Source organism: Eublepharis macularius, chromosome 5 (genome assembly GCF_028583425.1).
Source record: "Eublepharis macularius isolate TG4126 chromosome 5, MPM_Emac_v1.0, whole genome shotgun sequence".
NCBI classification, from domain to species: Eukaryota; Metazoa; Chordata; class Lepidosauria; order Squamata; family Eublepharidae; genus Eublepharis; species Eublepharis macularius.
The window spans coordinates 137,137,101-137,160,775 of NC_072794.1; the positions used below are offsets into that span (position 1 = coordinate 137,137,101).

The 23,675-nt window shown below is 42.4% G+C and overlaps 1 protein-coding gene across 2 annotated transcripts in view; it reads left to right on the plus strand.

The window, feature by feature from the left end:
- Positions 1-921: 921 nt before the first annotated feature.
- Positions 922-23,675, plus strand: part of SGK2 (serum/glucocorticoid regulated kinase 2) — a 41,427-nt gene continuing 18,673 nt past the window's right edge. The window contains exons 1-2 of one of the 2 annotated variants that reach the window (XM_054981052.1): positions 922-1,022; positions 10,782-10,976. In XM_054981052.1, the coding sequence (XP_054837027.1) occupies positions 10,925-10,976 (52 nt within the window). In that variant the 5' untranslated portion in view covers positions 922-1,022; positions 10,782-10,924. Of the gene's footprint in view, positions 1,023-10,757; positions 10,977-23,675 lie in introns of both variants that reach the window. The other variant, XM_054981053.1, reaches the window with a different exon arrangement.

The following is a 23,675-nucleotide window of genomic DNA, read 5'->3' on the forward strand; positions in this document are numbered from 1 at the left end:
CCCACCTTTCAGTGCAAGAAATAGTTTGCATTAAAGTCACATCATAGCAAAAATATTTTTAAAAGACAATAAAAATCATCCCAACAACCAGGAGAATAAAAAGCTGGAAACAGTAGTGCGATCCTAAACAGAGACTGTATTCACATGCCCTTATAGGGATGGCCTACTCACAAAATGCTGGCAGTTTCCGCCCAGGAATCCAGACATCTGTTTGCAAAATGGTTGCGGGCTGTTTGGCTTCTGGGTTTTTTGGCACCTTTTCTGGGACCTAGCCTGCAACCGTTTTGCAAATGGAGGTGTTGCCAGCATCCCATGAGTAGACTAGCCACTACCTGGAGGCTGGCAACCCTACTCTGTATGGAGATCAGTAATTCTGGGACATCTCTAGGCCTCACCTGGAGGTTAGCAACCTTAGATACAACAAGCATGGCAAGGGCTGCACGACACTAATTTTTTTAAAAAAATCAACTTGTGGTGCATTATTGATGGTGGGAATCTTGAAGACACAGGCTAGGTACTAACTGGTGCTCCATACACATGGCTGCCACGGGTAAAGGTGCTGGTAGGAAAAAAAAGCATGAATGAGCACTCACAGTTCCCAGACTGTCATTGCTGCTGGCATTTAAACAGCCACATGTCTTAATTACCTCTGCTCAGCCCCAGCATGTGACTTGCTTCTAGAAAATAGAGTACTTTGTTGAAATAGTTTTTGCTTTCCCCTCTCTGGTGTTGAGCTGGCCTCTAATCTCCCTGAGAGGAAAGCAGCCCTCCTTCTCTCCTCCTCCTCCTCCTCCTCCACTATTTCCAACCCAACTGAGCCAACTGCAGGGTAATAATTTACTTCCTGGAATAAGCCACTCCTTGAAAATATTCTTGTGACCTTCAGACTAATTTATTAAAAAGAAAAACATCAGGAGCAAGGCAAAGAGGATGCAACCAAGGCTGCAGTGTGGAATATGGCATTCTTCAGTTTCCTGAGAGATCCTGAGGACCTGGCCTCTTCGGACATCTTCCATTAGCAGGTACATCCTGGTTTTGGATAGCTCATGGGGTGATATGTTTGAAGAAGCCCAAAAGAAGTGACTGAGTGGGGGGGGGCAGTTGCTCCAAAACTTCTAGCATTCCAATTAATATCTTTGGATTGATCCACTGGGAAACACTTTATGTGTCTCCCCCTAACCAGTGATCATATAGTTTCACAATCCAGTCAAGTTGACTCTGGATAACTTACTTTGCAGTCCTATTAGGTTACTGTAGTCTAACGCTACGTAAGGGTTGTAGTGCTTCCAAAGTGCAATATCCTAAAGTCAGATGGATAACTGTCCTCCACTTAAAATATAAATAGGCCTAGTTTGTTTTGCCTTGAGATTGTATGGGCGACCATTTATGAAGTCATATGCAAAATGTTTATGAAAGCTCACACTTTGCTGCTGCACATTAACAGTGCAACCACCTAGAATCATTTTGCAGGGCACAAACTCTTCTCTAGTTGGTGAGGAACAGATGCCAAACATATAGGTAAATCCCTATCTGCCAGGGATCTCTCCCTAACCCCCTAGGGATTTCCCCCTTTATTCCTGGCAGGTAGTGTCTGGGGCAATGCAGCACCAAGGTTGGGTTGCCAGTTCAAACTATTTGTAATAGGCCTGTCACTGTACATTATTTTTTTCTGAACAACTTTGAAGAATTGAGCTGTGCAAAACAAAGCTAACATTAAGGGATCTTCCAGCAAAACAGAAAATTCCTAAAATGATTTTGAAGTTGTAGATTAAGGCAAAGGTGAAATGTATCAATTGAAAGATCCAGTGGTAACTTGGTTTGGGAAACCTTACTCCACTCAAATTGAAGAAATTCCCCTTTGCTTTGGAAAATGATATTTTTCTCTGGGACCCTAAGAAGGAAGGGACTCCACTCTGGAGTGAGCAACACGTAAAGTTGCAAACTTATTGATGTATAAATGAAGGAGGTGTCTGTTGATTTCATAATAAATCACAACATAACTGCATTTTTTTTTTAAAATCCTGTGAAAATAAAAGCTGTCAATTTTTAGTTCCTATGGAGTCTTCCCTGGCTGGTTCTTATTGAGTTCATATTGCTGCACAGCTTTAATATTAGCCTTTTTTGTGTAATACTTGCATCTGAAGAGGTGGGCTGTAGCTCACCAAACCTTATGCTGGAATAATAAAATGTTCCCCATTATCATAGAAGCCTTCAAAACATAAGGTCAGCCAGTATTAGAATCATCTCCCATACAACTAATGCAAGACTGAGGCTGAGAAAAAGTGGTTTGCCGAAAATCACCTTATCGCTGAGACGAGAGTCAAACGGGCAATTTCCGGATCAATGAAACAACTCCAACTTTCTTGTACAGCTGTATTGTTTGATAGATTCCATGTTAGTCTGTTGCAGCAAAAATAAACAGCTGGCACCTTAAATAAACTTGGGAAGGCTGTGGCTCAGGATTAGAACATCTGCTTGGCATACAGAAGATTCTATGTTCAGTCCCTGGCATTTCCAAATAAAAGGATCAGGGAGCAGGTGATGTGAACGACCTCCAAGCTGATGCAAGGCAGAGTAGATGGGTACTAGCCTTGATAGACTAATGGTCTGATTCGCTATAAGGAAGCTGCATGTGACTGACAGAATTTAATGCTACATAAGCTTTCGTAAACCTGAGCCCACCTCTTTAGCTGTGTTTTAGTGATTCCTCTGTGTACCACACTGCCTTAAACTAAATTCAGATTCTAGAAGACTTCTTTTCAATACATGAAAACAAATGTACCATTACAGCCCACTGTGCTGTCCACTGACAGATACAAATAAAATAGTTGATTTTAAACTTTGGATGAGATCCAAATTTGGCAAGTTTGGGCCTATCATCTGAACCTAGGCATTCGTAGTTTCCTCGGTTGCTGCTGCAGCTGTTGATACAGCACAGCAGCCATGGGGCTTCCATGTGTGAGGTTTCCCCATAATTTCCATGCCCTGGTCCCCAGGCAGTGGCCACCCCCCTCCTTGCACCACCAGGGCTTTTCCAGGGTTTTTTTTCAGTCAGCAACTGAATATCATTATATTGATATGACATTATAACAATCTGTATCACAAGTTCCCTGAATTCCCAGTTTTCATTTTTAAAAAGTGAGCCTCTAGCCCCTTTCATTGGCAATGAAAGGTGCTACCTGGTTTTTTTCAAATGAAAGCTAGGAATTCAGAGAACTTGCAGCACACTCGTGTAATCTTATATCAGTTTAACAATATTCAGTTGCATATTTTTAAAAATGCGCCCCCTGGTGGCAGGGGGAAGAAATGGCCATGTGGGCCAGGAAGAATCCAAACTTTCCTGCCCAAATGTTTGCCATCTAGGGCTTTGCTGAGATCTCTCTCCAAACTTTGAAGCAAAGCAGGTTTGGGACAGATTGTGGGGAGCTCAGGAAACGATAGGAGGTATATGAATATCCTGTGATGAAATTGCCCTGCTTACAAAGTAGGATGATGAAAGAGATACATTGTTCCTGTTGTGTTCTTTCCATGTTTCTCTGATGGACAAAGCTATGTCCATCCCCTTTTCGAATATCTGCCAATCCTCTTTGTACTCTGGTGATCTGGTCCAGAAACTACCAATGGACTCAGAACATTTGGAGGGAGGAGCAGCAGAGGGAAAAAGCCATTTGAAAGGAATTTCCAGTCAGACAGAGGTTGCGTAAGCAACATAGGGATCTTGCTCCATTTCCAGTCACTTGAGGTGAAAGTAGACTGTTCAGTGTGGTGGTCTTGTGTGACACCTGCAGGTAGGTGGTTCTCATATGTACTTTTTCTGGGTGACTGGAAAGCTAATGAGTATAGGGTTGCCAGGGATGGTCTGGAAACTGGTGGGAATCAGTGGGTGAAGACATAGGAGGGACTGTCAGGGGACAAACATGCTGTCACTTCCAGGGAAAACCAGGAAGTGTCATTACACCTTTCTAGGAATCACGAGAAGCTCTATGGTAAAACTATAGAGTTTCTGGCGATACCTAGTGTGGAGTGACATTGCCTGATAGTGTTTTTTAAAGATTGTTTTTCTCCTGCTGGTTACAGGAATGGCAACAGGAAATTGGAGTTGGGAACAGGGGATTCTTTGCCCCCAGTGGGAAAATAGCAGCCTTAACTGGGTGATTGGAAAGCTATTGGGGAAGACTGAGGTCTATGTTTTAAAAAGGATCTAATGTTCATCTGAAAGGTTAAGAAACTTGAGGAGATTTTAGCAGTTCCTGGCTAACTCTCCACCCTTCAGATTTCAATCTTTAAAATTTTTACCCTCCCCGTAAATAAAACTTTTTCTTTTTGTATTCAATCTCTGTTCTCCTCTTTGATTTTAAGGGCATAAAAGGCTATAATCAGGTTTACCAAGGCAGGGGGGAGGATAACCCATGAACACCTCCACAATTTACATTCGGTGTGACTAATAGTGAATAGCATTGCCAGGCCAGTGAACTGGCAGATTAGTAAACATTGGCTTGGCCTCTTTCACTGGTGCACTTGGGGAAGTATGGTGTGGGCAGATAGTGCTCAGTTTGGGCTGCTAACCTCCAGGTGCGGCCTGGAGAATTACAATTGCTCTTTAATTTATAGAGATCAGTTCCCCTGGAGAAAATGACAGCTTCAGAGGAAAGAGTCTATGCTATACTATAGATTTTTGCTGAAATCCCTTCCCCCCTCCAGGCACTGCCCCCAGATATCCAGGAATTTCCAAGGCTGGAGTGGGCAACCCTTTCCTCAGTTAATCCCCACACCAATAAACTCTACCATCATGAAAATAGTAACCCTGCACTGTGTGGGGCTGCTACCCCAAAGTATCATAGCTACTCATCAATGAGAGGGCTGCTTGGCCCATACTTTCATGCACAAGCATGTATATGAACATGAAAGTAAGCATGCGGGCAGCAGATAGCAACAGTGATGGCCACAGACAGCTTTGCCTAGAGGCAAAGAAAACATATTTATTTAGATATTTATGCCCTGCTTTTCTCCCCAGCAGGGATTCACAGTATTCTCCCATTTCTTCTTCACAACAGCAGTCCTGAGAGGTAGGTTAGGCTGAGAGAGTGACCCGGCCTAAAGTCACTCAGACAATGGCTGGGATTCAAACTGAGGTCTCCCATATTGTAGTCTGACACTCTAACCGCTACATAATACTGCTAGCAGTCTCAACCCCCAAATATTTCCATCCATGCCCAAGGACACTGTCTCCTGGTAACAGCTAATCAGCTGAGAAGCAATGCATATGAAAGTGGTTGCTAATGAGCAATGTCTTTGTGAACAGTGTGCAGTTGACCTTTTGTATTGCAAATGTTTTAACACATTTTGAGCACAAGTACATTCCATATTTTACAAGTTTTGAGAACTTGCAAGCAGTTGCATCTAATGGAGTGAGCAAAAGGTCAGCCTTTCAGCAAACTCTAATTCAGTCTCCTCTAAGACTAGGTGAGAATAGGGGAATCTTATGTTACTAGTCACCATCAAGCTCAAACCTGGGATTGTTCTGCACATCATGGCTGCAGTCAGGGAGGCCATTTGCCTGGTTCAGGCATACATTCTGGCCAGCAAAAGAAACAGTCAGAGGCAGAAATTACATGGTGTGACATGTTGATGTGATGCCAGCGCATCAGTGGATGGTCAGGAACCTCTATGCTAAAACCACAGAGTTTCCAGAGCATTGGCTGATGTCACACATCTGGGTTTTTACCTGGACATGATGCATCATGTTGTGTTATGCCATGTTACATCCATCCCTTGCCCTGCCCTCAAAGCTCCTGGGGGTGCCAGTCCTAAGGGCACTTTCTTAAGAGTAAACACCATTGAATAACACAAGACTTACCTCTGAGTAGATCTATTTAGGATTTCTCCCAGGGGTGTTTTAAGAACAAATGCAGTCACCAGGTAACCATCAGTAACCATGAATCATTTTTGAATCACTGTATGCTATGAGATCCTCCCCGCTTTTCCCCTGAGGGGGAGGAGGTCCACTTTGTGCTGGACAAGAAAGAGAGCCCCAAACTTACAGTGAAATCCTAAGCAGAGTTAGACCAGTCTAAGCCTATTGAAATCAATTGGTTTAGACTGGAGTAACTCTGCTTAGGATTTCACTGTTAGTCCGCTGGCACATGCAGATGAACCATGAAAGTGGAGGGGAGGGGTTAACCTCTTACCATGTCAGGCTTTGCATATACGCAGAAGTAGCAAGAAAGATTTATTGCTGCTTGTAAATTTCTGTACGTCCTGGCAAATAGAGAGAGACAGACTTCTTCTCCCTTGTGTGTTTTGTCTGTGCTAGAGGTCTTCAGATGGAGTGGATTTGGGGTTATCCGAAATAATGGCTGGCTACCAAGGTCAGCTCAAATGTGTGGATCCCTGCTTAAAAATCTAAAGTTTTTGCATGAGAAATGCATAGTTGCAAATGCCTGTGATATATTTGTCATGGAGCTGAGCCAGGATTGACTGCAGCTTTCAGATGAATGTAGAGAGAACTTGGCAGAGAAGCTGAATTTGCTATCATTTTTTATTTATTTATTTCAAATTTGTATTCCGCCTTCCCCACGAGCGGGCTCAGGGCAGATAACAACATCATGTTATATGTGTACACACATCTGAAATGAATTATATGTCTGACCCATCAGATGTTCACCGCAGACCTTTTCAGACATGACTTCCACATGTACCAGAAGTCTGACAGCCAGGCATATTAGGAACATGTACTCTCCTTGATGCTCTCAATACGAGTGCTCGCCATGTTGCCTGAACATGGGAATGCGCTTGTTTTGCATGTGAGTACAACTTTGGTACATATAAACCAGAACCCTGGAAAATCCAGTGATCAGTTCACATGTACCAAAGTTGTACATGCATAAAACACATGCACATTACCTCATTCATACAACATGGTGACTTCACGTATTGGCAGTATCTACATGTGGTTGTTGGGCTCTTGGTATGTAATGTCTGAAAAGAGCTCATATGAAGATAAAATCATAGCACTTGCTTTTGGGAGCTACCTTAGCATCCAAAGGAGGCTGGTTGCTTAACGTTTAATTGCTGTGCTTAATTATTAAACGGCCCAGTTTTGCTTTGGCTCATGAAGGAAGAGAGTCTGGCAAGCTTAGATCCCCACAGTGGCTGCTGTGTCGCAAATGTGGTGGTTTATCAGCATGGGAAACAGAATGTGGAGGGAATATAATTTACAGCTGCTAATTAAACTTCCTACTACCATGAGAAATATATTGATCCTGGAATGAGAAATGTGAGCTGCTGGACAAAAATGGGACAAAACCGATGTTTCTGTCCGGTTCTGCCAGGTAGATCTCAGTAACTTCACTGCATGAGTCCAAAACTGCATGAGCTAAAGATTTATTGATAACCTAAGAGTTCATTCCATTGCCAGGAATGAAGTTCTGCGCCAAGCCCCCAAGCTTATACTGATTTCTAAGTACAGCCCAGTTCCCACCCCCTTAGCTGCCAGCCTAGCCTAGGTTCCCACTCCTCATCTCACAATAGCTACAGTGTGTATGTAAAGCAGAAAGCACAGCAAAGCAGCTAGCAATGAAGAGGAGAGGATGTTTTAGAAAGTTCAGGAGTTCCAAGATTATATATCCACGACAACAGATGTCCACCTCATACATTAAGTGTTTGGCTGCAACCACTGTCCCCTGTCATCCCCACTGTGGATGCAAAGACATTTGCACTGGCAGCAGAACAGCTACACAAACATTTTATGCACACTTACTTTCACCAGCTGCCATTTTGTTATTAATATTATTAACAACAACAGTGTGCTTATATACCATCCTTCTAGACAGATTAGTGCCTTCACTTCCACAAGGGACCGGTAACCCTATTCTGAACCCAGATCTACATTACACTACATCACAGTGGACTGATCAAAACCCAGGAATAAACTGGTTTTTCAGAAAGGAACTCTTACCAACAAGTTTTTAAGCATGTGTCAGATTACCAGTCTTGAAATATTGTTTTGATCTCACTGGTTTGCAAAATGTGTACCTTAAGCCCCTTCTCAAGCGGCTGGGCATGTAAAGTAAGGATAATCAAAAGGTATATTGTGGCCCCTTGATGGGCTGTGGCCAATTTCTAATAGACCTGTTGATTTCTGGGATTCTTGCAAAGATTGCTACCCTGACCGTGCAATCCTGTGCAAAGTTAACTCTAGTCTAAAGCCACTGACGTTGAGGAGCTTAGACTGGAGTAACTCTGCATGGGATTGCACTGTAAGTAGACCTTGGCAGAACCATAGGGTTGCTAATGGCCTGGAGAAAAATGTTGTATTCCATTAATGGACACTTAATGGGTTATTTACCATGTGATGTTATTTACCTCCATGTAAATGTAGCGAATGTAGCGAAAAGCTTCCGCTGTCCATTTCCACACATTAAGCTTCTATTAAACAGAGAGAATATTTCTTTCTTCTGTCCTGTTCGCAACCCCCTGAGCCAGCTAAGCACTCCTAGTGCTTTTAATTTAGAAAGCATATTCAGGATCATTTAATACAAATCAGTTATGGCTTGTTAAAAAAGATCTTGTGCTTTGCAAATATAAAATGCATGAGGATTCTTGTAAAAACCAAAAAATAGGCCTGGGCCATACAAGCCTCTCTTTGATATAAAATTTCTGCTGCAGTATAGCCAATCAACTATAGATCAATCTCTATAAGGGAGACTCAGACAAATCTAGACCCTATCTTAGATTTTAAGATTGGGAATCTGACTATGGTTGCCAACTGGACATGAGGTTCAGCAAAGGTTTAATGTGTGGAAATGGGCAGTTGAAGCTTTTCATGGTATAAACTTAAATCACATCACTTGCTGATTGCTTGCAGTCAAACTGATATTAAAGTGACAGCTAGTGAAACTAGTTTAAAAGGTGATAACCCTAAAACAACGTAAAAGTTAACCATGTTTTTCTACTTCTCAATTCACTCCAATGAATAAGGGAATAATAGCACTGGTGGTATTTTTTCTTCTTCTCTGGTTCTTTGTAACTTCTGAGACTAAATCCAGGTAGTTAGCACTTTGCACAACAGAAAGATCAGTGCTTTTTTTCTAAAAAAAATGTTTAGGGGTACTCTCAGTTTGACTCAAGAAAATCATTTTATAGTTCAAATCGTGAAAGGAAATTACGTCAGAAGAAGACGGTCAGTGATGAGAATTATGGGTATCAATATTGCCAACCAAGCCCCTCTATAGTGACATGTGCACACAACCAAAGAGTTTCAGTATAGACAAACTCTTTGTACTCTTTGCGCAAAACGTACACAAATAGGTCATCGCCATCAGGGGTAGCAACAAGACTGACCAATCACCATGCTAGATTCCAACTACCAGCACTCCAAGTGGCTTAGAGAAGACTTGTTTGTATTTGTCTGCACTCTAACGATCACCGATTATGCCAGAAATCTCGGTGGCGTGTTTGATGCTTAAAAACGTTTCATTTTTTGTCAGATGAACAGCGCTCCTAGTGAGTTTAAATATAACTAAACATCTTTGTTGCCAACATATGCTACATAAAACTTAACAAATCACATAAATATCCATAATAATATGTTTGGAATTGGTTTAGCGGGAATTCCAACATTTTAATTTTTTTACTTTCTCCCGTTAGATTCACAAAATGTTTAGGGGTATGCGTACTCCTGCGTCCCCCAGAAAAAAAGGACTGAGAAAGATGATTGCCACTGGCAATGTTTGTGATAATTAGAAGCATTATTCCTGGATATGTCCCTTGTATGAACCAGTGACTTCAGAAGGAGTAATTATACAGTATTGCTTGTTTATAGACACTGTTCCCTTACCAATGGTCATAGTTGAGAGTTGCTGTAGCATGGTAGTTAAGTGGTTGGGTTGCGAATCAGACTCTGTTGGTTCAAATCCTACTACTTCCATGAGCTCAGCAGGTGGCCTTGGGTAAGCCATTCCTCTCAGCCCCAGCTGTATTGTGGGGATAATAATAACACTGTCTTTGTATGCTGTTCTGAGTGGGGCACTAATCAGTCTAGAAGAGTGGTATATAAGCATAGTTGTTATTTTTGGACACATGATAGAAGGTATAAATGCCAGTAGTAGTCCTGTTCAGAAGTTACACTGAATGCACATACAATCTGTCCTTGCTTGCATGTAACCTACCTCACATGGTTGTTGTTATGAGCCTAAAATGGAGGAGAATGATATTGTAAGCTGCTTTGGATCCTTGTTGGGACGAATGCTGCCCTCAGGAAATGGCAAAGGGGGGGGAGAGCTTCATTGTGCACCCTTCTGCCTTTCATTGTGGTGTAGTGGTCAGAATGTTGGACTAGGCCTGGAGGGATCCAAGTTCAAATCATGTTGCTCACTGGTTGACCTTTGGCCAATTGGTTTCTCTTAGCCTAATCCATCTCACAGGGTTATTGGGATAAAATGGAGGAAGGACACATCTATGCCATCTTGAGCAACTTGGAAGAAAGGTAGGATAAAATAGTTTTATAATTAGATATATATATAAACTCATATCTGGAAGCAAAAGGGAGGGGGAATTAGAATGATTCAAACCATGTTAATTATTTCTGCTCAACACATCAGATTGGTTGGGGGGGGGGTGGAGGAAATCCATCCCAGAGTCATGTGACCTGCCCCTACAGCTACTGTTCTGAGCATGCCAAACAAGTTTCCGTTTATGTAAAGTTTTATTGCTGGCTTCTAGCCAATGAGTAATCACAACATCTTGCTTTTACTTAGGAGAGCTGACCTTTATGCTTGCAGGAGAAGGACTCGTGAAAGCTTAGAACACCGAGACTGTCTCTCTGTACACCTTGCTGCCTTTTGCAGACTGCCTGAACATCAGTCAAACAACAAAGCCATTACAAAATTTCCTAGCCTGTGTGTCACCCCCCCAGACTGACTTGATGCACTCGCCTGGGCCACAGACCCTCTTTATGTCACTGGGAAAGACAAAAGGTAAACTTCAACCTGTTTTGTTTTTTTTAAAAACCCTCACTCAGTTTAAGAGTTATATGAAACTGATCTCTAATGGTACGGAAACTCCCACAGCATATATCTAAAGGTTGCTTAACATGGCTAAGTAATTTAAAGGTACAGGTAGCAGTGTTGATTAAAGGGTGGTAAAAAGATTCCCCCCCCATCAGTTCAGTTCATATTGAAAGGCAGTAAGCATTCTTAGGATGAGATGTTGTTAAATTATTGTTGCCTGAAAATGATCTTGTATATGTGGCACCTGAAGGATTGCCAACGGACCAGGGAAAAACCCAGCCTGGCTTGCTTTTGTGCCTTTAGCTGATCTTGAGCTACAGAAGTTAGCAGGTGAAGCTACTCAGGGGTTAGAAATTCGCATTTTTGGGCAGATTATGCTGCTGTTAAAGGAACATGAGAAGGGGCCAGCAGAATATTGGCAACTGTAGATGTCTGCCTAGAAATAGATTGTGTGGTAGCTCTGAGATGGTAAGGAACTGTTCACATATACAAAAGAAATTGTGTCTAGATGGGTGCATTTTCTGCCATTGGCTACTGATTTACATGCACTGATATTAACCATAGGTTTTTTTTTTAAACAAAGGTGACTACTTTCTCACCCGCTTGTTAAATAAACTCAACATAATTAGAGAGACTATGGGTTGGATCCAGCTATAGTTGCTTGGAGAAAAAAATGTCCTGAATCTTTAACAGAGGCTTAATGGGATGTTATTTACCACATGATATTTGCTTCTGGGACGTGAGAAGTTTCAAGTGCCCATTTGTACATGTTAAGGGACAGGGCATTTTTCTCCAGGCCAGTTAGCCACCTTAACTGTACCACAGCCTTTTAATCAACTATTCCCAGTTTTTTCTCTTTCATATACATAACATATTGTATGAAGCTACACTTCTTTTATCAGATGAAGTGGCCTCAAGCCAATGCTACACTAAATGTATCCTTAAATTGCCATTGATTTTTTGTTCTTTTTGCTGTGAAATATTAAAAAGGTTACTCTTCTGCTCTCCTGTACCCTCACAGGTTTTCCCAACAAGCCAAATGTCATCCTTCCCTGGATTGTTTCAGGATGGGAAAATGGGCCTTCTGATGATGATACTAAATGTTATAGTATTTGAATAATTTCACTTCCAGTATCTTTTCAGTCTTTAAAACAAACTTGTTAAGTACTGGGAAACTCGGAGAGTGATCGAAGTATTCAGAGTTGCACTTGGCTCAGGAGGTTTTAGAACTCTTTTTAGCCACAGGGTCTACGATAACCTTGAGGAGGTGAAAGTTGAACTAAGGATTGGCCCATTGAGTCTCTCTGTCTGGTTATGGCAGGGTAAATAGCCTTGCTCTCATCTGATAATTAAAACAAATATTTGATAATCTCTCTGTAGCTTTCTAAAGAACAAATATTCCAAGCAAGTACTTGCTCTGTGTTTATCATGGCCTAAGTATTATTTTGCACATCTTAACAGATGGTGGGTGAGGAGACTATATGATGAAGTGACTATCTAGAGCTCTGCTTAGGATGGCTTTATTAAGAAGTCGGCTGTAGATAGTCACTCCATGATATTTATTGACATCTCTAGTTCTGTCTTTGATCCTGAGAGGCTCAAGAGAAAGGAGGGTGTATAAATACTTGCAATAAATAAATATAGAAACAGACTATTTGCTATACCAAGGAAGTTCTTTTAGCAAGCTATGAGACTACGGTCGAATCCACATTACTCATTCTAAGTCGCATGTTCCCCGCATTCCCCACGCAATCCCGAGTGCCGGTCACATTACCTCATTAAACAGACGCATTTCATTCGCATTTCTCCCGAATATGTGGTCACAGGTTTTCAACGGGAGTTTCACGGTGGCCGTGAACGGGCCAATGCGCAATTTATGCGTTTTTTTTAAAAAAAAAACCCACTTCCTGTCTCTCCGGCCGTTCTGAGAGTTCCTATTGGCTGATTCAACTTGCAAGTGCTCCGTAGTCTGCAAAGACTGTTTTTGACTTCATAGCATTGGATTTATTGATTGTGCTGTTTCTGAATCAAATCTGGTAGTTTGAAAAATCATTTTGGGGTGAATCCATTCTCAGAACGGACTCGTGAAACTTCCTTTTTAACTGTTTTTTATTTTTTTATTTTATATTACTGTAATATCGAAATTATGAAATATCGAAATAATGACACTCCAAGGAAGTGAAACTTCAGTAAACTTCAGGCACTGAACTGTCCTGCATAGGAAATGCCCACAAAAGCTTCCCACATGCTTCCAAATTTCCAAAAAAGAAATGGGAGAGAGCCATCAGTGCTGTCAGTGGGGGAAAGAGAGGCATCATTATCTTCAATGATGTTTCTTTATAAGGTAAGATCGAAATAACGGAAAAGTGTGCTAAATTTTTTTTTAAAAAAATGGGCGGGGAAAAAAGGTCCCGCCCAAAAAAGCGGTTTTTGAGCGGCCATGTGACCGGAGGGACGCGCAAGAAAGACGGATTGGAAGCAGGGATGTGAACGAAGAGGAAAAAATCACGGATTGGAGGCAAACGGAAGATATCCGATAAACATGCGAGTAATGGGTGAATGTGGATTCGACCTACTTCTATTTATTTATTTATTTTATTCAGTGTATATTCTGCTCTCCCTGCAAGCGGGCTCAGAGCAGATCACAAAATGTAATAAAGATAGTAAAAACAAGGTAGCATAAATTAAAATTTCAATCAATAAATAAAATTATATTAAACAGTCATGCCCATATTGCACATCCACTAGACACTGAACAAATCCATGGGGCAGCGTGGCCATCTACCAGATGAAAACAGTCTTTGGGGACAACACTTCCCCCCTTGATAGGAGGCCAGTTTGGTGACACTCGCCTGCCTCAACCCCCATATGCCTGGTGAAACATCTCTGTCTTGCAGGCCTGGTGGAAAGATAACGTATCTGACTGGGCCCAGGTTTCCACAGACAGAGAGTTCCAGCAGGTTGGTGCCAGGGCTGAAAAAGCCCTGAACCTGGTTGAGGTTCTAAAGAGGTTACCTGGATGAACTGGAAAATCAGAGTGAAATAGGGATGCTACAGATTTTGTGTTGAGCCTACCTTGTTCTGTTTAATAATCAGACATGAGTTGATCGCTGGGTCTGTTTGATTCATCTCCAAATGACTTGAACTGGTGATGAATAGGTTTGTGGTTTTTTTCCCCAAACCGTGCGTGTGCCATAACACTGCTGATTCAAATAGACTGGCAGCCATTAAAGTCCCTAAGAACTACTTAGCCAAATACTGAATGGTAGGATTTAAAAACCCCTCTATTTATGACTGATTTATATGATCTGTGATGAACTTCACTGTCTATGATTGTTTTTACATTAGGCAATTCTTTGTGTAGCTTTCGTGGAAACATGAGTGGAGCATTCGCACTGCAGTTTCTCCTTCACTTTTTTTCCTCTGTCCTTCTCCACCACCACCCCTGACCCCAGAGAGCTTTTGCTGGCTTAAAAAAAAAAAAAGCTGGAAGTTGCTTGATCATAACAGTATGATAACATTCCAGTGATCTATTATCACAATCCACTAGCTTCTCTGAATCCTCGGCTTTTTTTGTCTGTGTTACTTTTTAAATGAAAGCTGGGTATTCAGAGAGACTAGTGGATTGTGGCCAAAGATTGTTAGATTGCAACAGCACAGTAAAATAGTAAAGAGTCCGGTAGCACTTTTAAGACTAACCAACTTTATTGTAGCATAAGCTTTCGAGAGCCACAGCTCTCTTTGTCAGATGCAACTGCACAGTAAGATTGTAGCTGTTGCTGATTTTTTTTAAAAAGCCAACCCAAAAGCTCTCTGTAGTTATGGGGGGAAATGGTAGGTGAGAGACTGAGGTTAAAAAAAAAGCGGGTGAAACTACTGTGCGGGTGCTCCATTGCCTTCACATTCTTGGTGGCAATGAGAGCGACACAGAGAATAGCTGTCATATGGAAGCTGTTCTTTTAAAACAATTGCCTGTTGAACACAGCAGCAGCACAGCAATGAGGGGTGAAGTGGAACTGTGAGCTGTGTGAGAATGTGCATGCACAAAAAGCTGATTGCACTGTGTTGTATACTGTTAGGAAAAAATACGGTGCAGCTGACCAGTCAGCAATGAGCAGGTTGACAAACAGATGAACAGTTCAATGAAAAATTGCCTCCTTGTTTGCAACTGGCCAACAGGATGCGAGATGAGTGTTTCAGCATTCCTGCATTGAACAAAGTAGCAAAAATTCCTCTTGTTTCAGTACCTGCAAGAAAGAGCGGTGGCATGCTTACCACTACAGCGCCATGGCAGAAGAATCTGTCCAGCTGAAAATTGTTTTAACACTACAGTGATATTGCTATTGCCAATGATTGTGCAACAGAGAAAGTGGAAGCAGCCATAGCTTGGGTCCTGGATATCTAAAAGAACACCTGTGCCTCTTGGTGTCATGGTATCATTTAGTGGTTAAGAGCGCGGGACTCTAATCTGGAGAGCCAGGTTTGATTCCCCACTCCTCCACTTAAAGCCAGCTGGGTGACCTTGGGCTAGTCACGGCTCTCTAGAGCTCTCTCAGCCCCACCCACCTCACAGGGTGTTTTGTTGTAGGGATAATAATGACATATGGTTGTTGTAGATTTTCCGGGCTGTATCGCCGTGGTCTTGGCATTGTAGTTCCTGACGTTTCACCAGCAGCTGTGACTGGCATCTTCAGAGGTGTAGCACTGCAAGCCTTCGACAATAATAATGACATAGGCCGTCGTCACACGGGCATCTCTTCCGTTAAATTTACAGCATATAGCGTCCTACCTGTTATCGGCACAGTAACGTTTCTTTGGGTCACCTAACGGCTCTTCGCGCCACCAGCTGTCCACACCGAAGCACTCTGTTCTGTTCTCTCTAACCGCGCAGAAGCAGCTCCTCCCCCTTTTTTTAAAAATTATTCTGCCGTTTAATTCCGCTATAACGGAATAACAGCATATAAACATTCCATTAGAGCAAAACATTACGACCCTTTTGTCTTTCCAACTTTGAAATTATATAAATAGCCCTTTGCCCGCAGAAAACTCCCTGTCTGACGTGATCCCCATCGCTGAAGACTCTGCCATGGCGATTGAGTCATTTTTACTTCAGCAGAAAGTTTGCATTGTGTTATGTCGTTATGGCGTTATAAGGACATAATAAAATTTAAAAAAGGGGAGTCGCAGGAAGAAATGGATTCTGGGATTGAAGGGAGGGCATAGGGCATTGCAAGGCGAAATACATCGATGTGAGGCATTCACACTGAGGCACAAAATAGCGCGACTATCAAGCACAAAGCAGAAGAGAGAAAATCGCTACAGTGTTGGAATAAGGTGGGTGTTTGCCGGGAAATAGCGCCATTTTAGCGCTAAATAAAAGCCCGTGTGACAACGGCCATACTTTGTAAACTGCTCTGAGTGGGCATTAAGTTGTTCTGAAGGGTGGTATATAAATTGAATGCTATTATTATATTATTATTATAGTGAGCCCTGTTGCAGATCTCCCACCACACAAAATGTGGCTGTCAAACCAGGTACCAGCAATGACTTTTTTTTTAAGTTGGAGCTTTTCTGTAGAATTATTTTACAATGACTTGCTTTAAGCTTTTAGAAAAAGCATCGAGAAACGTCAATTAGTATCTAGCCTGGGATAGCAGGGTTTTTTTTTGGTTTTGTTTTTTTGCTTAACCTGATGGAAGGTCTCTTAAGTTTGAAATAAGTTTTTAGTATTCTTGTTACTATATTTTAATGGTTATATTTTGTTGGATTTGGGAACTGGCATAACATAGTAGCTCAGAGAATGTGCTGTGATCTGGAAAATTCCCCCTGCTTCAAATCTCACCTCTGCTACAAATTCAATAGGTAACTTTAATTGAGCTGAACTTTCTCAGCCTCAGTTCTTCATCTGCGATATGGGTACAATAGTACTGGCCTTTCTTACAGGGCTGTTGTAAGGGCTGCAATAGAATAAGGTATGTGAATTGCTTTAAAGACTGCGAGTCCTATATAAATCTTTACGGTTATTAGTTTTGGAAGCCAATTTTTAGCTGAAATAAGATGATCCTTTTATGCTAGCTTAACTTTGTGTTAGCCAGAAGGGATCAGCAGCAGGGAGTGAATAAGATGGACATTATCGTAGGCTAACACAAATGTAGAGACTAGGGGATTAGACTGCTCCATCCCACTTGCCCAAGGAAAGCTAGGATAATGTCAGTCTGCGTGTGTGTCCCCAGCTGCTAACCTTAATGTGGAGATCTCCCATCTATGCTTAATGACACTGAAGTTCAGGGTAGGAATTTTGATTATTTAGCTCTTTTAGGTGCTGATGAGCAATTGCAATTTTAAATGTATGTCCTGGAACATGCATTTTTGACATATTTTTAAACTCGAATGTCCACATACATGCTTACGGTTCATTCGAAGTATCTTGGTGTTTGTCACTGTGAGGTCTAAATATTTCTTGGATAGGTTGCATATGAAATATTTGAAGTTTGCAATCTAGATTAGATGATTCAACAAAACTGTTATCAGGCCAGAGGGCTGGGTGCACAAGGAAACCTGAGAAAGGAAGCATTAGAGGCCGTCTTTTTTTGCACAGTAGGAATTGCATTGTAAGTGATTTAGCAATTTGTTGTAAGTCTGGCATTAATGGGCTTGTTATTTATTTAAAATATTTGCATGCTCATCTGTCTCCTGACCATCTTTTGGTCAGATGTGACAGAACAGTGGATGCTGCTGTGTGTATAAAAATGTATCTACAGGGTTTTCTTGTTATTGCCAGCAGCATGTGGGAAATGAAATCTGCCCCTGTGTTGTCCCCCCTACCTGCTTACTGTACCTGCTCAAATGTGCCTCCCCCTGTCCATTTCTTCCCCTCTGCCAGATGCACTGGTATGGTGGAGAAGTGAGCAGATGTGCAGAAGTGGGAGGGAAACCAAAGCAGGTGGGCAGTGGAGAGAGGTAGGTGTGAGTGAGGGAGCAAAGGAAGCCTAAGCAGATGGGTGAATGTGGCAAACCAGAGCAGGCATGATGAGAAGGCAAGTGGGGTAAGATAAGCCAGAGATAGCGGGGCGTGTGGGTGCGGAGATGGGAGATGTGGGTGAAACTGAAGAAGGTGGTCCTGCTTCCCAACTGACACCCCTACCTTCATATTCCACACTGGGTAATTTTAACGAGGTGTGGGGTCCACGCCCCCTTTATCTAAGACTCAAGGCCACCCATTGAAATGGACTGGCAGTGACTTCAGGGCAGGCGAAAGAAAATGTGCCTTCAGCCATGCACCATGATGTAGTTGATATGTGGAATTTGCTGGCAAAGGAGATGATGCTGGCTGTGAGTTTGGATGCCACTGAAAGAGAATTGGACAGATTCATGGGGGAGGGGTCTGTCAAGGGTTGTCATGGTACATAAAAGGAACCTCCATGTTCAGAGGCAATGATCTCCAGAACTCTTAGAGACTGGGGGAAGCCTGACTTCATCCTTCTTCTTTGTCGGCTTCAGTTAAGCATCTGTTCGGCTTGTTGGGAGTGGACTTAAATTTGATGGTCTGATCCACCAGAGCGTCTCCTTTCTTCCAGCTCACAGCTGTGTTCCCAAATGTGAAAAAGTTGCTATAAAATGTGGATAGCAGCTCCATCCCCCCCTCCCCGCCAAAGTATGATCAATCTATATTCAAGTAAAGAGTGACTGTGAGTAGTTTTTTTAAATTATTTGTAAGTCTCTTGCCTTGAAAACCCCACCAGGGGACGCCATAAGTCAGCTGTGACTTGAGGGCACTATCCACCACTACTAATCCATTTACTAGCCAGAGGTGACCGCTGGAGGCTTCCTTGAACCACAGCACAAGGGCTTTCCTGAAACTGCAATTACTGTGGAGAATAGAACATCTTATTTTTTGTATGTCAGGAGAGACGGGGGAAAAAGTGGGAAGTTTATTCAGTTCTATGGCCTCCGTAGAGGGAATAACTGCACAGTACTGGCTAATGTGTATAAGGCCCAAACTACACATTACAATTTATAACACGAGTCTGGGTTCCCCTGACCTGACTTTGATTCTGACTGTCTAATGTTAGAAGATGGGGACTTGTTTTCCATTTGTACGAGTATCTCAGTTTGAACTGGGACCCAAGCTTCAGCCTCCCTCCTTTGTGTCATTCTTTTGACCCCCAAAAGCCCTTGTTATTTACCTCACTGAGCAACTGCATGTGTACTGATGGTCAATGTGTTCAGCTCCACAGTGGGGCAAGTAATGCCCCCTAGGACCATTTCAGGTCAGAATAATGGTGCGGGAAGGCAGGCTGAAGCCCCTATGCCATGGTCTCAATCCAGATCCAGCTCTACAACTAGAAAAACAAGTTAAGGCAGCCACAAAAAATGCTTTCTACAACCTCACTCTAGTCTGGAAGATGGCTTCTTACTTTGACATGGCCAATCTGGCCACCTGGACCCATGCTATGGTAACATCAAGGCTTGACTATTGCAAGGCACTATACATAAGTCTCCCATCCAAGTTAACTAGGAGGCTCCAATTGGTGCAAAATGCTGCAGCTCGACTGTTGTCAGGAGCGAGCAGGAGCGTGAACATCACTCCCATCCTGCAGCCACGCCATTAGTTACCTATCAGTTACTGTGTTCAGTTCAAAGTATTGGTTATTACATACAAAGCTCTTCATGGCCTTGGCCCAACATACCTACGGGACCGCCTCCCTCCCTATGTCCCTCCACGGCAGCTTTGCTCATCTGAACAGGGTCTCCTGCAGGTGCCAGCCTGCACATGGGCTAAATCAACAGCACCCCGCACACGGGCTTTCTCTGTGGTGGCCCCTACTCTGTGGAACGGCCTGCCTGAGGAGGTCAGGAGAGCCCCCACTCTCCTGGCTTTTCGCAAACAATGCAAAACTGAATTATTCAAAAAGGCTTTTTACTCAGATAGGTGGGCTGTATTGTAGGGAGGGGGGTCTCAGATGCTTTGCTAATGAATCAAGGACCACAGACTCCACCGTTATGTTGCCTTACAACTTATCTGTTGCTTTAAATATGTACTCCTGTGTACTATCTGAGCTTCAAGTTGTCTAATGTCAGTCCTAGAATTGATTATGTTCTGTTTCAGCATTTCTTCTACACTGTATTGGATTTTTTGCTAACGCTATATCTTTTTAAACTTGTATCTAGTTATCCTATGGCACTGTTTATGGAAATGTCCTTGCCACTGTATGGAAATGTCCTTGATACTGTATGGAAATGTCTTTGATACGAATTGTACTAATCTCATATTGCATAATCCACCTTGAGTCTCAATGAGAAAGGCAGACCATACATACATACATACATACATACATACATACATACATACATACATACATACATACAAAGCTCCTGGAAAACAAGTTCCCCAGCTCCTGACATCTGACTTCTGGAATCAGTCATGTCGAGGAAACCCAGACCTTTCACAGAGCAAATTGTAACATGACAGTGTCCATGAAGTTCAAGACAATCTTGTGAATGGAAACGGAGCACTATAGCTAGCAGGCATATTCAAGCCAGCTTTAATCTATGTAACATAAATTTGTTTATTGCTTAGTGCAGACCATTAAACTTTGGGATCATCAATGATTTATTCTGATATTGCTGACTTCAGAGTTATATATAGTGTGCCCAAGAAAGACAAGAAAGAAAACTGTTTGGAGGAAAGGATGGAGGCAATTTCTTTGAAATGTTATTAGACGGAGTTCCCAAAACAGATAACTCTGATCTGCAACTAGTTTCTCCCATTTTCAGGCCTCATGGCAGACCCCTAAGGAATACCACCTTGTCCCTCAGTTGCTCAGCTGGAGGCAAGCAGGGTACTGCTGGTATAGAAACAGGATTTTCTGGCAGTCTGTTTTGCAGATTGGGGGGACTGGTCACATGTTCCAGAGTACACAATGGGATCGGAGTACCCACCCCGTGTCAGGCACAATCACATGTGAGTTCTGGGTTCTCCTCAATTCCGGTGCTTGCAGTGCCTAATTAGGATCAGGACTGCAGTGTATGTGGAGAAAGGGCATCAGTCTTCCCAACCCCATGCTGTTTCCCCCAACTTGAAACAGTTTCAGGAGGCGTTATTTGTGGAAGCCCATGTGTTCCCTGTAATACACATTCTGCATGGGCTATGTGTATTAGTTGCCCATGATGGCATTTATTGTATGGCTGATGAATTCCTTCTGTGTAGTAAGCTGCAAGTGGGGCGGTGGTCCACAAAGCACTTAAATTGTACTGTATTTCTCCTTAAAAATCTGGTAAAGGCAGATTCAAAGTGCAAGATTCTTTTATGTTTACTTGAAAGTAAGCCTGGTCAATGATTTTTTGCTTATCTCTATAATTGTCCCTTTGAATTACCTTCTTAACCCCTTCTGCTGTTCTGAATTAGTTAATTATGTTCTGTTGATTTGTGATGCTACAGCAATGTATCCTTTAACTAGAAGAGAAGCCCTTTCCCCCTTTGCAATATATGTGATCTTTTTTTAAATGCTCCTAATTGTGCAATCATAACATTTACAATTATGGGGAAAAAATGTTGCAGCCAAGAGAAATGCAGTAATTGACTCTTCTCCTTTCCTCCCATCCTTAGAAGGAAATTGATTTCAGACGCACTTGAGATGTAATTAATTAAGCACCACTGGGAACTGGAGTTGCTTTAAAAACAGTTTTGCTCTCAGCTTAATCAGTATTCGACATGACAAGCCAAATGGAGCCTCTGCAATTAGGGGCAGTAATATTTTTGATGGAGGCTGGGGGCACACCTGGTGTGGGTATTTCTTCAGACTCTGTCTCTGCTTCCTAGGGTATTTGGCTAGATATGGCTGGAAACAGAATGTTGGACTATATGAATAGGAAAGTGGCTGGATAATTGCACCCAAAGAGTAGCTGTCAACGGCATCATATCTGGTTGGAGGGAAGTGTCCAGTGGAGTGCCACAGGGCTTGGTTCTGAGCCTAGTGCTTTTCAATATTTTTATAAATGATCTGGACCAGGGTGTGCATAGATCACTCACTAAATTTACAGATGACACCAAACTGGGAAGGGTAGCAAACACCCTTCAAGATAGGGATAGAATTCAATGAGATCTGAATGCACTGGGAAAGTGGGCAGATTTGAATAAGATGCGATTTAATTTAAGTGCCAGTTTCTCCATTTTAATTTCAGTGCCATATTCTCCAGCTGGTAACAAAAATGCAAAGCATACGTTGAGGGATACACTTCTGGGTAGCAGTGTGTGTGAACAAGATCTTGGGATATGGGTAGATGGGAAGCTAAATATGAGCACTCAGTGTGATGCAGCAGCAAAAAAGGCAAACACAATCTTGGGGTGTATCAACAAAGGAATAACATCCAAATCACAGGATGTCATTATCCCACTATATACCGTATTGGTCAGGCCCTATCTGGATTATTGTGTGCAGTTCTAGAGGCTTCACTTCAAAAAAAAAAGGTGGATAAATAGAATGGGTGCAGAGGAGAACAACCACGATGATCAAGACCTAGAGACCAAGCCCTACGAGGAAAGACTGAGGGATCTGGGAATGTACAGTTTGGAGAAGAGAAGGCTGAGGGGAGACATAATTGTTCTCTTTAAGTATTTACAAGGGCCGTCGTCACACGGGCATCTCTTCCATTAAATTTACAGCATATAGCGTCCTACCTGTTATCGGCACAGTAACGTTTCTTTAGGTCACCTAACGGCTCTTCGCGTCACCAGCTGTCCACACCGAAGCACTCTGTTCTGTTCTCTCTAACCGTGCAGAAGCAGCTCCTCCCCCCTTTTTTAATTATTCTGGCGTTTAATTCCGCTATAACGGATTAACAGCATATAAACATTACGACCCTTTTGTTTTTCCAACTTTGAAATTATATAAATAGCCCTTTGCCCGCAGAAAACTCCCTGTCTGACGTGATCCCCATCGCTGAAGACTCTGCCATGGCAATTGAGTCATTTTTACTTCAGCAGAAAGTTTTCATTGTGTTATGTCGTTATGGCGTTATAAGGACATAATTAAATAAAAAAAAGGGGAGTCACAGGAAGAAATGGATTCTGGGATTGAAGGGAGGGCATGGGACGTTGCGAGGCGAAATACATCGATGTGAGGCATTCACACTGAGGCGCAAAATATTGCAACTATCAAGCAAAAAACAGCAATGAGGAAATCGCATCAGTGTTGGAATAAGGTGGGTGTTTGCCGGGAAATAGCGCCATTTTAGCGCTAAAAAAAAGCCCGTGTGACGACGGCCAAGGTTGTCCTTTGGGGGAGGGGGAGGGAGCTGTTCCTGTTGGCAGCAGAGGGTAGGACTCAAAACAATGGGTTTAAACTGCAGAAGGGAAGATATCGGCTTCTTCAATTTAAGAGTAATTCAACAGTAGAATTGGCTGCCTAGGGATGTAGTGGGTTCCCCCTCATTGGCAGTTTTAAAGGAGCTGCTGGACGAATACTTGTCGGGGATGCTTTAGATTGTTCCTGCATTAGGCAGGGGGTTGGATTAGATGGTCTATGATGGTCTATGATTCTATGACTAGATGGAACTTTTATGTTCTAGAGTCAAAGTGCAAGAGGATTTCCTTCTGTGCTTCTTGTTCTGACATAGGAGTACTTGCATTTGTGCAAGTTTGCTCACATGCGTCCTGCCATCTAA